The sequence below is a fragment of the Anguilla rostrata genome, chromosome 4 (assembly GCF_018555375.3).
Source record: "Anguilla rostrata isolate EN2019 chromosome 4, ASM1855537v3, whole genome shotgun sequence".
Classification (NCBI taxonomy): Eukaryota; Metazoa; Chordata; class Actinopteri; order Anguilliformes; family Anguillidae; genus Anguilla; species Anguilla rostrata.
The window spans coordinates 11,768,399-11,782,174 of record NC_057936.1 but is presented as its reverse complement, the minus strand read 5'-3'; the positions used below and the strand labels follow the sequence as shown (position 1 = coordinate 11,782,174).

Genomic DNA, 13,776 nt, shown 5'->3' with positions numbered 1-13,776 from the left:
GTATGCTCATGGGGTTGAATTGAAAATGTACCATTGTGGCATCTAAGGCTTTTTCGCGTTCTCATTGCTGCAGATGGTTTGATGTTCATCAAACCCCCTTGTTATTGCTGCTCTGCCTGCTATAGAGGATACATTCCTCCAATGAATCCAAGATACACTGATGCATATAAATGGCTTTTGTCATACAGCAAAGAAACATCTGCTGCAATGATGTTGTCATTCTGAAAAGCTTGTTGCCGCATCTACAACAAATTAACTATTATAACCACATACCTGACAACACATTATATTACATTCCATTTACTTGGCAGACGCTTTTATCCAAAGCGACGTACAATAAGTGCAATACACCTTGTCAAATAAAAATGACAAATGCTAACTTTAAATTCCAGCAAAATTTTAATGGCGGTTTGAGATTTATTTCAGAATTCTCAAAAAAAAAAATGTTATGCTCTGCAATTGCATGAAAGAAGTTGGATAGTTCTTTAAAAAGCCTAAACTGCCGTATAAATGGTTAAATTATTTCAAATCTTCTGACCCAGGTCTACTTCACACACAGTATTACTCATATAAATATTTCACTCTTAAGACTTCTGAAACAGCGCCATGGACTTATCCCATTCAGCCTTCTTTGGGGTGAACACAACATGGGATTTAATGGTGAACCTTATCTCAAAAAGAAAATGAAATGGAGCCAGAACTGATGTAGCACGGTTATTATCCACGATGAGCCAGAACATCTTTCATTTTCGGATAAATGCTCGTAAGGAGCGAACTAATATATCAATACAGGCCAGGGGCTGAGGCCGCTTAAAGATACGGCTGAATACACGGTGGAGGTGCTTATCTACTAAGAGTCTTGAGAGCAGCTACAGGAATTTCTCGTAACTATTATACTCGAGCCAAAGAATTTATCTGCTGCTATTTGGGGGGTATTCCTACACTGAGGCGTTAGTAGGGCCCTAGTTATCAGCCGGAAGAGGTGCAGAATGGTATTCCATGTTTACCAATTTCTCCACAGCCACTGACCAAACATGATGGGGTGGTTAGAAAAAAAAACCTTTTCTAGTAAAGGTGTTGCAATTGCCTTTGAGAACCTGAAAAGGGTGCCCATGTTCGAAATTTTGTACACCCCCCACCCCCTCCAAGTGATGAGATCCCGTAACCTGCGTCCTGTCAAAGAGGGGGGAAAAACACAAACAGGAAAACTACCATCTACATTCCACTCGAATAATCTCAGCATCAACCAGGCCCCGTAGAGAAATCTTGGTTGACCTTCCGCAGATCCCCAGTGTCAGGACCGGTGAGGTGCGTGGAATGATATGGTGACGTCAAAACTTTCAAAAGCTTCTCGTCAAGGAAGTTAAATGACAAAATATGTTTTTAAACTATTGACAATCAAAACACACGCCTTTACTTCCATATAATACCTGGTGCCTCTGGTGCCCATCTAGGGCACAGGTAATATCCATACCTTTGTTTCTGAGCCTACAGTTAGTGGCTCTCACTTCCACTCTGAAAGTTACTGGAGGTGAGGCTGGCAAAAACTCTGCATTACGATGGCGAGAGGTGGTGGGGGGCGGGTCCCGCAGTTGGGCGCGGTGGGGGAGGGGTCTTACCTCGCACGTAGAGGTTGGCGGGGGCGGAGTAGCGGGTCCCGGCGCTGTTCATGGCCACGCACTCGTACTTGCCCTGGTCCGACTCCTCGCTGCTCTCGATCTGCAGTGCTCCTGGGAGGGGGGTGGGGGGGGGGGAGGCGAGGAGAGGACAGAGAAGGTATCGTCACTCCCACGAATGACACAGGCTGACTCCGCCCCCAAACCCACCCTCTCCCACCCAGGCAGACAAAAACGCATGTTCCATCCTTTGCTGATACCAAGATGGAGGACTCCTCATGCAAAAGCCTTTAAACGTGGTCTGTTAGCGCACAAAACCAATGAGTGCTTTCTGAAACAGCGGCAGTAGAAATGCACAGTGAGAGGTATATAAACAGCTGATGAAGCAGCATGTGTGTGCTAACACGTCCACATTATTCAGTGTCAGGAAAAAAAAAGAGTCAGTGAAACACTACACCGCGTCCATGGTTTACACAGTGGCCAATTAATCAACTGCGCGCAACTGTATCGATAAAATAACATACAGGGGGGGAGGGGGGCGTTCCAGATCGTATGCAGCAGCGGGAGCCATTTTCACCTATTCTACCCGACGGGCGATGGAACCAGTCGGAGGTGAAAAACGCTGCCGCGAGGGTGTTGCCATAGCGCTGTTTGTCACCCTCACGACTGTCGCCACGCAAGTTCAGCCCGGCGCCGGCGGGCTGTGACTCAAGCACGGCGTTCGCTATCGACCTCCAGTTCGGAGTCGGAGGGAAGCGGAAAAAGAGAGGCACGCGGGGGTCTTCACAGAGAACGAAGATTAAGAAGTCCCCCCCCACCCCCTCGCTCAATGGGGAGTCCATTAACAGTGAACAAATTCGCTCCTCACATGACGGAGGAAAAAAAAGAGCGATAAAAGACGAAAAGGTATAAAAACAGTTGGTCTTTCAAACTCACTGGCACTACGGGGGGGGGGGGGGAGCAAGCCTAAAAAGGGCTGGGGATAATTCCTCAGCTCAGAAACTAAATCATCAATCCCTGTCCTTGTAGTCACATGTATTATGGAGTGGCTGAACTACTTTTGGAGAGTCAGGGGTGTTATGGGGATCACACTAAGACTGCCCCAGTACTCTCAAGTCCTGTGGCAGCAGGAGCGGGGTATGGTGGGGTGGGGTGGGGTGGGGGGTGGTGGGGGTGGGGTTGGGGGGTTGGCTCAGACCTTGGAGGGTTGGCTCAGACCTTGGCACATTTCAGCTCCCAAGTTCCAACCCCCACTAAAAATACAGGCTGCAAATTGGCAATCAATCCTGGGATTGTTCAACACTGATTGCTATCATTACTTGCGCTGGGAGTCTGTTTGGTCTCAAAAAAAAAAAAAAAAAATCAAATGAGCTCCAGTGGGGGGGAAAAAAGCCCTTTGATAATCCTTGATGTTAAAATAAAACCCCTGTGACGAGCTCCACAATAACATGGTCCAGCATGACCTATCTGGAAACACAATGGCCACATCATAAGCGTGACAGATACTTACCTGGACCCTCTGCCACGATTACCTTTACTCCATATTTATTTTACAATGCATGCACAGCTGCGCCTAAGATTTAAACTGTGTACATATTCAGAGCGGAGCTTCAATTTAAACGGCATAAACAGTGACATTGCTGAACTAGCTCCAGCGGCTAGCCTGTGCATGGCTGTTAACCAGAGATGCGTCACAGACATCAGACATCATGCAGTGCGCAGACGGTGAAACACACTGAAGTAAATACATGTCAGAATACATACAATTTTTGGAAGGGTTCCGAAAAATGCGACATGGGATGAGTTTTGTTACGGAAATGTTCGGTACCGAGAAAAAATAAACTGACAGAAATAAAGAGGATGGATGCATGGCGACATCCAGGATGGGTTTGGCGCGGTGAGCGGTCGGCACGGTCGGGCCTTTCTGCTTGAGGTCAAGGGAACCAGAGAACCGTTGGTCGTGCGGTGCGGTATGGCTCAAAATGGCCGCCCCGAGGCTAAGAGCATAAACACGCAAACACAACTGCTCTCTGCGGGGGGCGACTGCATCAACACTCTATTCCAGGCTACAGTCAAAACTTCACTGTAAAACGGCGTTAATTTCTGAAACAGAACCGTGTCTTTTTGGAATAACAACATACCGGCTTTTCCTAACATACTGCTCTCTGCAGGGCCTACTACATCTACACTCTCTCCAGGCTACAGTCAAAACTCCACTGTAAAATGGTGCAAGTTTCTGAAATACATCTGTTCTTTTGGAATAACAACACACAGGCCTTTCCAAGGCTTATACCGCACTTCACCGTATTTCTTCTCCACTTAAATTGCCCGCAAAGCTCTTTCTGAATTCTGTGGAAGTGCAGACAATCAATCGGGTGGGTTGTCGGCCTACTTAAACCCGTAAGTGTGTTTGGCACATATTTCAAGGCACATTCGGCCCGTTTAAAAAGCGAGCCTCTTAAACAAGCAAGTTTGCTCTCCTCAGAGTGGTGACTGCGATGCCTGCTGACCAAGGGTAATGTTCAGTCCAGCCCTGTTCATCATTTGATTGTGATAACATGTCACTGTAAAGGGGCTCATTAACCAGTTACCCAACTCTCACCAGGCTTACGCCTAGAGCACACAGGATAGAGCAGCAACCGAATATTCCACTTCCCCTCACAAACATTGTTTAACTGAATGAATTAACTGTGAATACATTACGTCCTTTTTTTCCACTCTGTAAAATCCAGACACTTTCGAGACGGAGGTCACATCTGGCCACCCCTTACAAACCCACACAGGCTTCTATTTCCAGCAGTGTCAATCACCACCCAACTCATATGTAAATTAATCATTTCAGGCTTTTCAAGACAGCTTTTCACAGAACTATTCCGAAGAATAGGATCGCTTTTGTGTGCGCCAGGCCGCGAATAAAAATGTTCCCCTTCAAACCCTGCCCATGCGTGAAAGAGACAAATATGCACGGTTCGAGTCTTCCCGAAAACCGTGCTGATGCTCCTGATCGAACCCCAGGGTCCCGGCGAACAGCCCCTTTAAGGAGCGCCCCCCCTTGGGGACCCTCAGTCCAAGGGGGCGACTTCCGTTCGTCGTTATTAGGCTAGTTGTTTGTTTGTTTGTTTGAAGCAAGTAAACAAGACAGAACAACAAAGGGGAGCGTGAGCTGAAGCAGAGGAGGTGTTAGAGCTGAGAGAAAGCTGAAGATGGGAACAGTGGGCGGAGGGAGGAGGAGGAGGAGGAAGGTATGGAGCGAGTCGACAGAGCGCTTTACAGCATTCTTACCTCTGATTGGTGTACCACCTGGTGAGGTAATTTGAATGCAAATAAGATTAGAGAGAAGCGTTAGTACAAAGAGGACAGAAGGAGAGAAAGAGAAAAACAAGAGAAGGAAGGAAACTGGTAATGTGTATTTCCACTTTTTTAAATATCAGTTTCGAGACGGGGTAAGGAAAATCAATGGTAAAGATAAATAGAGGCTGATGCACAGCTATCTGTTATCATGGCACTACCCAGGGACTGACACAGTGGGGAGGCACAGCCAAGTCTATTCAGTTACCAGCCCAGTTTTATGAAACACTAGGCTTATTCTCTTTCTCCAATTATTATTTCAATAGGGCCCGGAACTGTTTTTGTTTAGGCAGCCACCTATTGCACAGGCTCTAAAATACAGAAATGTGTTAGTAAAGGGACAGCGTAGCATATCTGGTCATATGCAGGAGGACAGTGGAGTTTGTTGGCTACTACACAGATACAAAGGATCCAGATAATAAAACCAACCACTTGCCACTCAGGGGAAAAAAAGGAGAAGAGAGAGAAGGAGAAAGGGTTGAGAAGAGGGGGGGGGGGGAACCTCCTTAAGCTGCGAGTGCTTGAGTCTCGAGGAGAGGGCGGCCGCAGCTGTTCACAACACGGCTTTGAGTTACGCCGAAAACTGGCAGACGAGACCTCCCCGCATCGCGCGCGGGATCAGTTAGCGGTCTAACCTGGATCTGGGAGGGCCGCCGCGGACAGCCTTCAATGCGGCACGACCGAAACACGCCAAACTTTCAGCGCGGCGTTAGCTAAACTTTTATTTATTTATCTTCGTCTGGTTTTCCCGTCGTCCTTCGGCGTCCGGTTTGCTCAGTTAGTTAGAATGCTCTGAACTTCTGTTACACATAAACCACCCTTATCCTGGAGAGAGAAGCAGAGTTACGTAGTTGAAGTCGGTCCTTCGGAGAACATCAGGACGGCACGCCTCGGCGGTAGCGACGCAAGTCGTGGGCGGGAGAGCGGACTTCGTCTTCGACCGGCGTGCATATAATCTCACCGCCTTGCGTCAAGTGTGTCCGCGGCCCCGGTCCTTACAGGAAATGCGGCCTACGGAATTAGCCGGGCACACTTAGCGCGCTTTGAAGGCAAGCAAATTGGCCCTCGGCTCTTTAAGAAACACGGCGGAGTCAGGACCGGGTTTACGAACAGCCACTCGTTGAGTCAAAGGACTCGCGCGGTCGGAGCGACCGCATGAATGCTAAGTGCGGCTGAAGGAGCCGGGCTGACCGGGGAAATTGAACTCCGTCGAGAGCCGCTAATCCACTGCTTTCAGGCCAGCACTGCTCCGCTAGGCCCCAAGCAGACTGCAGCCTTTACTTTACCGCGCGGCCCCCGCTGTATGAACACAGCGCGCGGTAGCGACTGTCGTGATCCCAAGATAAACGCATTTAATTCATTAGTTTATATCATGCAATACAGTGAATGTCTAAAATCTAAATGCTCACGAAGAGGCCAAATATAAAAAATGTAATGTATTTTTTTCTAATTCTTCTTACTCCACAATAGGCAATCACCACTCTGCCACACTGTAGTGGGAGAACCTCTGCAGCTCAAGCAGGTTCACTCCTACGACGCATTTGCCAACAAACCAGTGACTATTTTACACTCTAAAGTGCGTGTAGTACTACAGGAGGCAGCTAGTGCTGATCTGGTGGGAAGTATATCTTTCACAGACGATGACTGGTAGTCTGTGGGTGTGTGCTGTGACTTTGATAGGAACTAATATTACCTGAGGCAGGACTAGACCAGATGTGCACGGCCACTGTGGATCTCCAGCCATATTTGGCTAATGACACAGCCAAGGCTCAAACCTTTAATATGGAGATCACCTGTTATGAAGAAACCAATTAAAATAAAGCGTAGCATGGAGATTTTGATAAGATTTTATATAGGCTATCTGACCCAACCTGAGGACCAAATTTTGCACCAGGTGGCCAGAAAGTTCAAAGCTAAAAGAATCTTCTAGACAGCTTCTCATGCTCTTTTCACTTGCTTTCAGTAGCCTATCCAGGAGGAGCCAGAGGAGAGGCCCCTGGTGCTGAGAGTATCTCTTCAGCCTTCGTGTCCAGCCATCTACTATTCAGCTTAATGCCTGTTGGAGAGTAACCAAGTGCCAAGTGCAAAAACAAGGGTTTTAAATGTACTAAAAGCACTAAAAGTCTTGGAAAGTCCAGGGATCAGAAAGTAAAAGTCCAGCCATTTGGTTCTTCTACCCATGAACACAGCCAGCTAGCAGATTTCACTAATTAGTTCTACCTCCTGGCTGAAGAATTGTGCGAATTTAGCAAATCCAGGTGACTGGAACAAAATACTAGGGGAGGTCTTCCACTTCTACTGAACTTGGATTTTTTCACCTCCGATAAAAAGATTCAGTGACCTTAAGCCGCTGCTCTTGCGTTCCCATTTCCCCGCACCCTCCCTGTTCATCATTAGCAGGATTTAAACAGGGAGGCTAAACAGGGAGCACAGTTGGAGGCGCAGCCAGCCGCCTCCGCGCGCCGCAGGCGGAACGACGGCGGGCTCTCTCTCTCTCTCCTTTTCCGCTTCGACGAGCGCCGCCCTCCCGCGTCCTCTTAACGAGCCCGGCTCGCTCGACTCGACGCGCAGACGTCGTTAGCGTCAAACGGACGCAAAAAAAAAAAAAAGGGATCAAAGCTCGCTCCTGGGGAGACGCGGGGGTCGCGTCGAAGGTTCCCTTAACACAGCTCCGCGAGGGTAACTACACAGGAGCTGAACACAGCCGAATTAAACAGGCGCGTCCGAACGGCAGGGACTCCGAGAGGGCGAACGGAGTTTTCGGACTCTGTTGCCGTGACGCCATTGCAAATCTCCAACTCCACTCCCCCCCCCAGCATCTTCTGTGACAACGGTAATCCTACAGCCGTCTTACTCTGAAGATTCGGCAGGAGCCTGACCTCCTGTTATGAGGACGCGTGCGCAGAAAGGAGGGGGTGGCGGGGGGCGGAGTCTGTACCTGAGCGAAGCTGCTTGATGCGGCCGTTGCTGCCGCCGATGTCCACGGGCAGGAAGTCCTTGAACCAGGAGATCTCGGGGTCGGGGTTCCCGCTGGCCGCGCACAGCATGGTGGCCGTGCGCGTCTTCTCCACCACCTTCAGCTGGGGGCCCATGTCTATGGTGGGGAACCCGTGAGGTATCTGGGTCTCTGTAACACAGGAAGGTGGGGGGGGGTATAGAGTTAACACAGAGGGACAGGGGAAAAGGAGGAGGATTCGATAGAGGTCAGTAGAGGGTTTCAAGTCATCCTGCCGATGGGTTTGCAGATCCTGGCAAGAAATGAGTGAAATCAGTGTTTTGGCCTAAGGTGTGCATCTGCATGGTAGGGCACCCCTGAGAGCAGTTTCATTGCTCTGGCCCTTTCCCTGCATAAAATCCCCCCCCCCCCCTCTCTCTCTCTCTCTCTCTCTCTCTCTCCAACCCGGATCGTCTGCTGGGCTAAGTGCGGTCAAACATGAGCCCTGACAAATTATTCATGAGGCGAAGTGGAATCGATAGCTGAAATCCCGCGTTCGCTATCCCGTTGCACGCAGAAGTAACTAACTCTGAAGTTCCGCAGCCAGAGCTCGTCGGCGCGGGCGGCTGGAAAACGAACGAAGCGCGACTCCGCGTTCGGGAGCCTGCGTTCCCCCTTTAACGGGAGGGAGGGAGGGAAGGTTCGACAGAAAGGGCACGTGCGAACATCGGAAAGCGCGGCTGGCGCGAGCCTTCTCCCCCGAGAGGAGAGTTAAGGCGTCCGGGTTCCGGGTGGAGGCCGCCGAGCCGCGCGGATCAAGCCGCCCGGCGCCTCGACGGGCGCGCGGTGTTTTACGGTGACAAACCGGTGCAATCGGAGCGCCGGCCCGGGCGATGCCACTTGGGTTGAGGGGCGGGTGGGGAGGGAGGTTGGGGGAGCTAGCCGCCTGGAATCGATGAGAGGGAGCAATCTGACACTGATGCGAGTCGCAGGCTGCGTTGGGCGGTAACCCGATTCCAGAGGATGCGGCGACGGCAGTTCAGACCGCGCTGCCGTCGGCAACAAGCGCGCCGGGGGGGTGGGTTGGGGGGGGGGAGCTCTTCCGCACGGCGGTTCCTCTCGCGCCGAGCGGTCGCTGTGCTGAAAATGACATCTGACAGCAACCGCGCACGGCGGGAGAGGGGACGTCCGCGCAGACGGGCCTGTTCGCGGCACGCGGTCCGTTTGATTGACAGAACGCGGGTCACCGCGGATTGCAGCTCTCCCTTTACACGGGGCGGACGCAGCCTGACAGGTACACGCTCACGTGCGCACGTACACGCGTACACGCTTACGCAGATGAAGTCAAAAAAATTTATAACAATAACCGAACAGCATAGCAGCAGCTTACCATTTCATATCTGGCAGGCAAAAAAATAAAAAATAAGCAGCAAGATATAAGCCGTATGATTACAGTGACACCGATGGAATGTTGAAGCCTATTAGCGAAAACAAAAATAAATAAAAATTAACATTTACATAATCCTTCCGAAGGGAAGGATATTACTAATACCCTGCATCAGATATCAGTGTCTGTCAGAATGAAAAATGCTCTCTTCCCACATGCACGCATTTTCTACAGAGTTTCAATTTTGATTTCCCCATTTGAAAAGCGAATAATTCTAATGGCATGTATATATTAGCATGCGCACGATTTGTCAGAAACTCTGCCGTTCGCTCTCTGGTGCTTTGAGTCTGAAAACACGAGCCTGTAAAGATGCAGCGGTGCGGTCAAAACGACACATTGGTTCCCGGGCACCGCGCATGGGTGATAACAGATGTGTAACCGCATTTGGCCTTGGCTAAACCCACGCAAAACCTGGGGCACAATTCAAACTGGTGCATTTCCGATTCCAAAAAGCGCATCCCACATCTGGAGCCTTATTGCATGATGTGAGTTAATTTAATAACAGCCACCCTGTTCCAGAGACAAGCCGGTGGTGACAGATCCATCTTTCCACTCAAAGAGAGCAGAGAGCAAACCAATTAGAAACTGCGGCACGCTAGAGAATTTCTCCCAGCATGCATCTTTGAAATCTGAATAGTGGAGTTTCATAATACTTTGGGTGTTTCTTCACATAGGCTAAATGCATTCATTTAACAGAGGGCTCAGACACACAGGCCTAAACAAATGCACAGGCCCCACACAAGGCAACACAGACAGAGGTGACTGAACGAACACGCATGCGCACGCTTCCCCCAACGCTTTTCCCCCAACACACTCGTCTTTGGGTTCTTACAGTAAGTGCGTCTGCAGAAGGATCCCCCCGGTCACCACTGGCGACGCGTTCCCCCTGAACACGCGAGCTCAAGCCAAAGGCACGGTGAGGAACCGGGCGGCCCTCCAACACAGGGCCCAGAACAAGCCAGCAACGCAGGGAGGGCGGGATTAAGACGGCGGGGGGGGGGGAACGCAAACGTACGCGGGCGACTCCAGAAAGCCTCTCCTCGCGGCTGTTCCACCCATCGGCGCATTCCGGAGTGCTGTAACAGCACCCGGTGGGAACGCGGCGGAGAAATCTCCCCCGGGGGGGGGGGGGGGATTATTACGCGAGCCGGTCGGCGCGCCCCCCTTTCGCCGCGGCGGACGGGGAACAGCTCGAGACCTCGGAGCGCCAGCGGCTCGCCGGAGGGTTCTGTTTTCTCGCCGTTTGCCGCCGCGCGGGAGCCGGAGGAAGGAGGCGTGAGCGGCTTGCTAGCGTGACGTCATCGGCGCCACGACGGCTCCGCTCGCTCAGATCGGCTCGGTTACGCCTGAGAACGCTGAGACGCGCTTTACCGGGACTTCTTTAAGCTCGCGCAGCTTCGGTGTCGATGCGGTGTCAGGACTGGATGAGGTATTTAAAACACAACTGTATAGCTCAGAGGCTACGCTCTTACAGCTGGGCTAGAATGCATAATTGTCATGGCTGTGTAGAGAGAGAGCTATCGCAGTACCCAATTTTTTCCATCACTAAAATCATTTACATACATTACATGCATTCCTGCACTGAAAGCAAGGGATTGATATAAAATGTATCTTCACTACATTAAAATAGACCAATGTATAACTCAACTATATTTCTAATGTCATCTAATATCAAAGTTTTTAAAGGCAGCTGATAATCACTAAATTAGAATGCAACATACAGATGCCACAATTGACAGTAATCGCATTTACTAATCACACAATGATATGCAATGCTGTGCATTATATAAGCTCAGATCTGTTTTGCTGAAACAAAAAGGACAAAGGTTGTGATTACTATCATTCAAAATTATGCAACAAAAATCCACAACAAGCTATTCCTTCAATCTGATACTTCACAATAAAAAAATGGTTTGTTGTGCAGAGTTCACTGGAACTCACTCATGCTTGTCATTTACAATAACCATTCCCAAACCTTGAGATATGACTATAGTTATTTGGATGCAAAGTCCAACAGTTTTATGCTGCCACAGTTCCTGGAGTTACACAGCCAAAGGTAGATAGCGATACCAGTTCCTCATTTAACGAGGATAATTTCACAGAGATAAACGTTAACGCCGTAAAATGATTTCGACGAACGGTTCCCACCGTCCACCAACAGCTCCCTCCACGCAGAAACAGTGATGTCATTACCGGAGGGACCAGGTGGCGACGGACCGAGGTGCTTCACCTTTCCTTTTCGCGCCCCATATCCTGTCAGGCTGACACTCTCTACGCTTGGACAGGGAATGACAAATAAAGGTCTGTGGCAATGACAGGACATATTCAGTCACATTTCACCAATTCCTTCTCACAAACAAGTGCGTAACAGCCACGGCAACTCCACTGAGGTCCCACGGCGACTCCACTGAGGTCATGCAATTCCTGTGTTCCTCAACGCATGTGTTCTCCAACACATTGAAAATGCCGCAAGCTTCACTGGCTTTTCACTCATGGAGTAAATGTCATGAGACATGCATTGGGTTACACGGGTCTTGTAGTCTTTACTGTCACTTAAATATTTCAAGGGCGCGGAAGAACCCAAAGACCTTTCTTTTGGGAAGCACCAAAAAAAAGACTCTTCTGACCCACATATCAAAGGCACTGACGGTCCGCATAGCTGACACGCAACGGAGCAGCAAAAATGTCATTCTTTCCCAAGGCTTTTAAATGCAGACAAACCTCCCAAAGAATGTCCTTCAGAGAGGCCTTTTGTTTATTCTGACGGGTTAAAAAAGAACATGTCCATATTCCTATTTGTGAAGGGGAGAGAGGAGGGTGAGAGAGAGAAAAAAAAACACCGGCCCGGCCTGAAACCCTATACCCTCCGTGAGGTTTCAGGCGATGAATTGATAGCCAACAGCTCCAAAGACTGCATTAGTAGCATTCTTAACAACAGACCGAGTAATTGCACTTAAGTCGGCTACATACGTCAACTTTTTTTTTTTTCTTCTTTCTGGGTTGAAACTGGATACGAGCGTTGAGCGCTTGTGAACGCGCGGTGATGGCACGCTGGCGCATTATCTCACCCTCAAACTATTTGTCGGGCGGAATTACAGTGTCGCCGGCGAAAAAAAAGAAAAAAAAAGAAAGGAGTCGACCTTGTCTCGGCTACGCGGAGGAATTTCCGAACCTGGGGATTACCGCCCCCTCCCCACCCCATCCCACCAGCCTAATCCGTATACAACAAAGGCTGTCAGTCAGAAAAAAAATTAGGGAGTTCCGACATGTCCCGTCTCTCCGCTCCCGTCACTCCGCCTGCCAAAGTTTGCCGCTCTTTGTCATCGCGTTGTCATTCGGGGGACTCAGGCGATCTTGTTTTCCCAGCGTGCGATGGAACGCGAGACAAAGTCAATCTGTGTCCAAGCTGCCTCTCCTTTACAGAACACACCCAAAATTCCACATTCTCATATAAACGAAATTTTTAAATTTTAAAAACCCTACTCTGCAAGGACACATATGTTGCCGGTTGCAGTCGGCGACGGGCGTCGTAAAGAGGTTTATTACGGGTTCTGTGTTATGCAATTCTGCCGAGCAGCCTCTCTCACAGCTTGACACGAGCCGCTCTCTCTGCCTACACGTGAAATTTATTACCGACACCTCCTGCTGATGTCGTTGAGGTGGTGATTTTTTTTTTTGTTTTTTTTTTGTATTTCTTTAAAAATGCTGGCCTACCTCACGCAAAGTATGCCTTTTGATGCTGCGCCTGATTGACGGCTGAAAGATAGAAGGAGGAGAAACGTGTGCCGAATGCGGTGTTTGGATCACGTTTGGCCGTGACTGGGACGCCATTTTGTAAGACGGGAGTGGGAGGTGGGGGGGGGGGAGCAGGGTGAGGAATGCGTGTGTCAGCTGGGCTTGGCGGCCGAGAGAAGTGCACAGCCAATGGCGGGAGCCCTTTTCCGTTTCCCGCGCCACGAGTGAAGACGGACAAGCTGTCTGCGTGCCTGTGCTCCCCTCAGAGCTCTCGCTGTGTAATTACCCAACCTCCCAGACCAGCCAACGGCTCTGCTCTGACCTGGACGCTGTGTGCGTGTCAGAGCCGACAGTGAGGGCATCTCTCTCTCTCGCGCGTGCTTTCTCTCTCTCTCTCGCTCTCTCACTCGCTTTTTCTCTCCATCTCAAGTACCGAGAAGGCTAAAAGCGTGCATGCAGCTGAGCGGAGATGGAGAATACGTGCCAGCGTAACGGAATCTGCAGCTTGTTGGAAGGATGCAGCAGTCCTTTGTGGTGCTTTTTTTCCCACATGGACAGCGAGTCAAGCCTTCGCATCAAGAGGAGGACACATTACACCAAAGATTATTGCACTTCCTCTGCTCTCCAGTCTCCTGAGGGGAGAGAAAAGTCTCGGAAAAACTTCACAAGGCTAACTTTCTGCTCATTCTGGCGCT

General features: G+C 49.9%; 1 protein-coding gene across 14 annotated transcripts in view; it reads right to left on the bottom strand.

Annotated features, from left to right (window-relative positions):
• The window catches only part of ptprfa (protein tyrosine phosphatase receptor type Fa), a 224,410-nt gene that overhangs the window by 85,506 nt on the left and 125,128 nt on the right, over positions 1-13,776 (bottom strand). For 7 of the 14 annotated variants that reach the window (XM_064330628.1, XM_064330626.1, XM_064330630.1 and 4 more), the window contains exons 5-7: positions 7,903-8,091; positions 4,899-4,916; positions 1,620-1,730 (exon numbers count right to left, since the gene is read on the bottom strand). In XM_064330628.1, coding sequence (XP_064186698.1) covers positions 1,620-1,730; positions 4,899-4,916; positions 7,903-8,091 — 318 coding nt within the window. The remainder of the gene's footprint in view (positions 1-1,619; positions 1,731-4,898; positions 4,917-7,902; positions 8,092-13,776) is intronic. The other 7 variants (XM_064330627.1, XM_064330633.1, XM_064330634.1 and 4 more) reach the window with 1 other exon arrangement.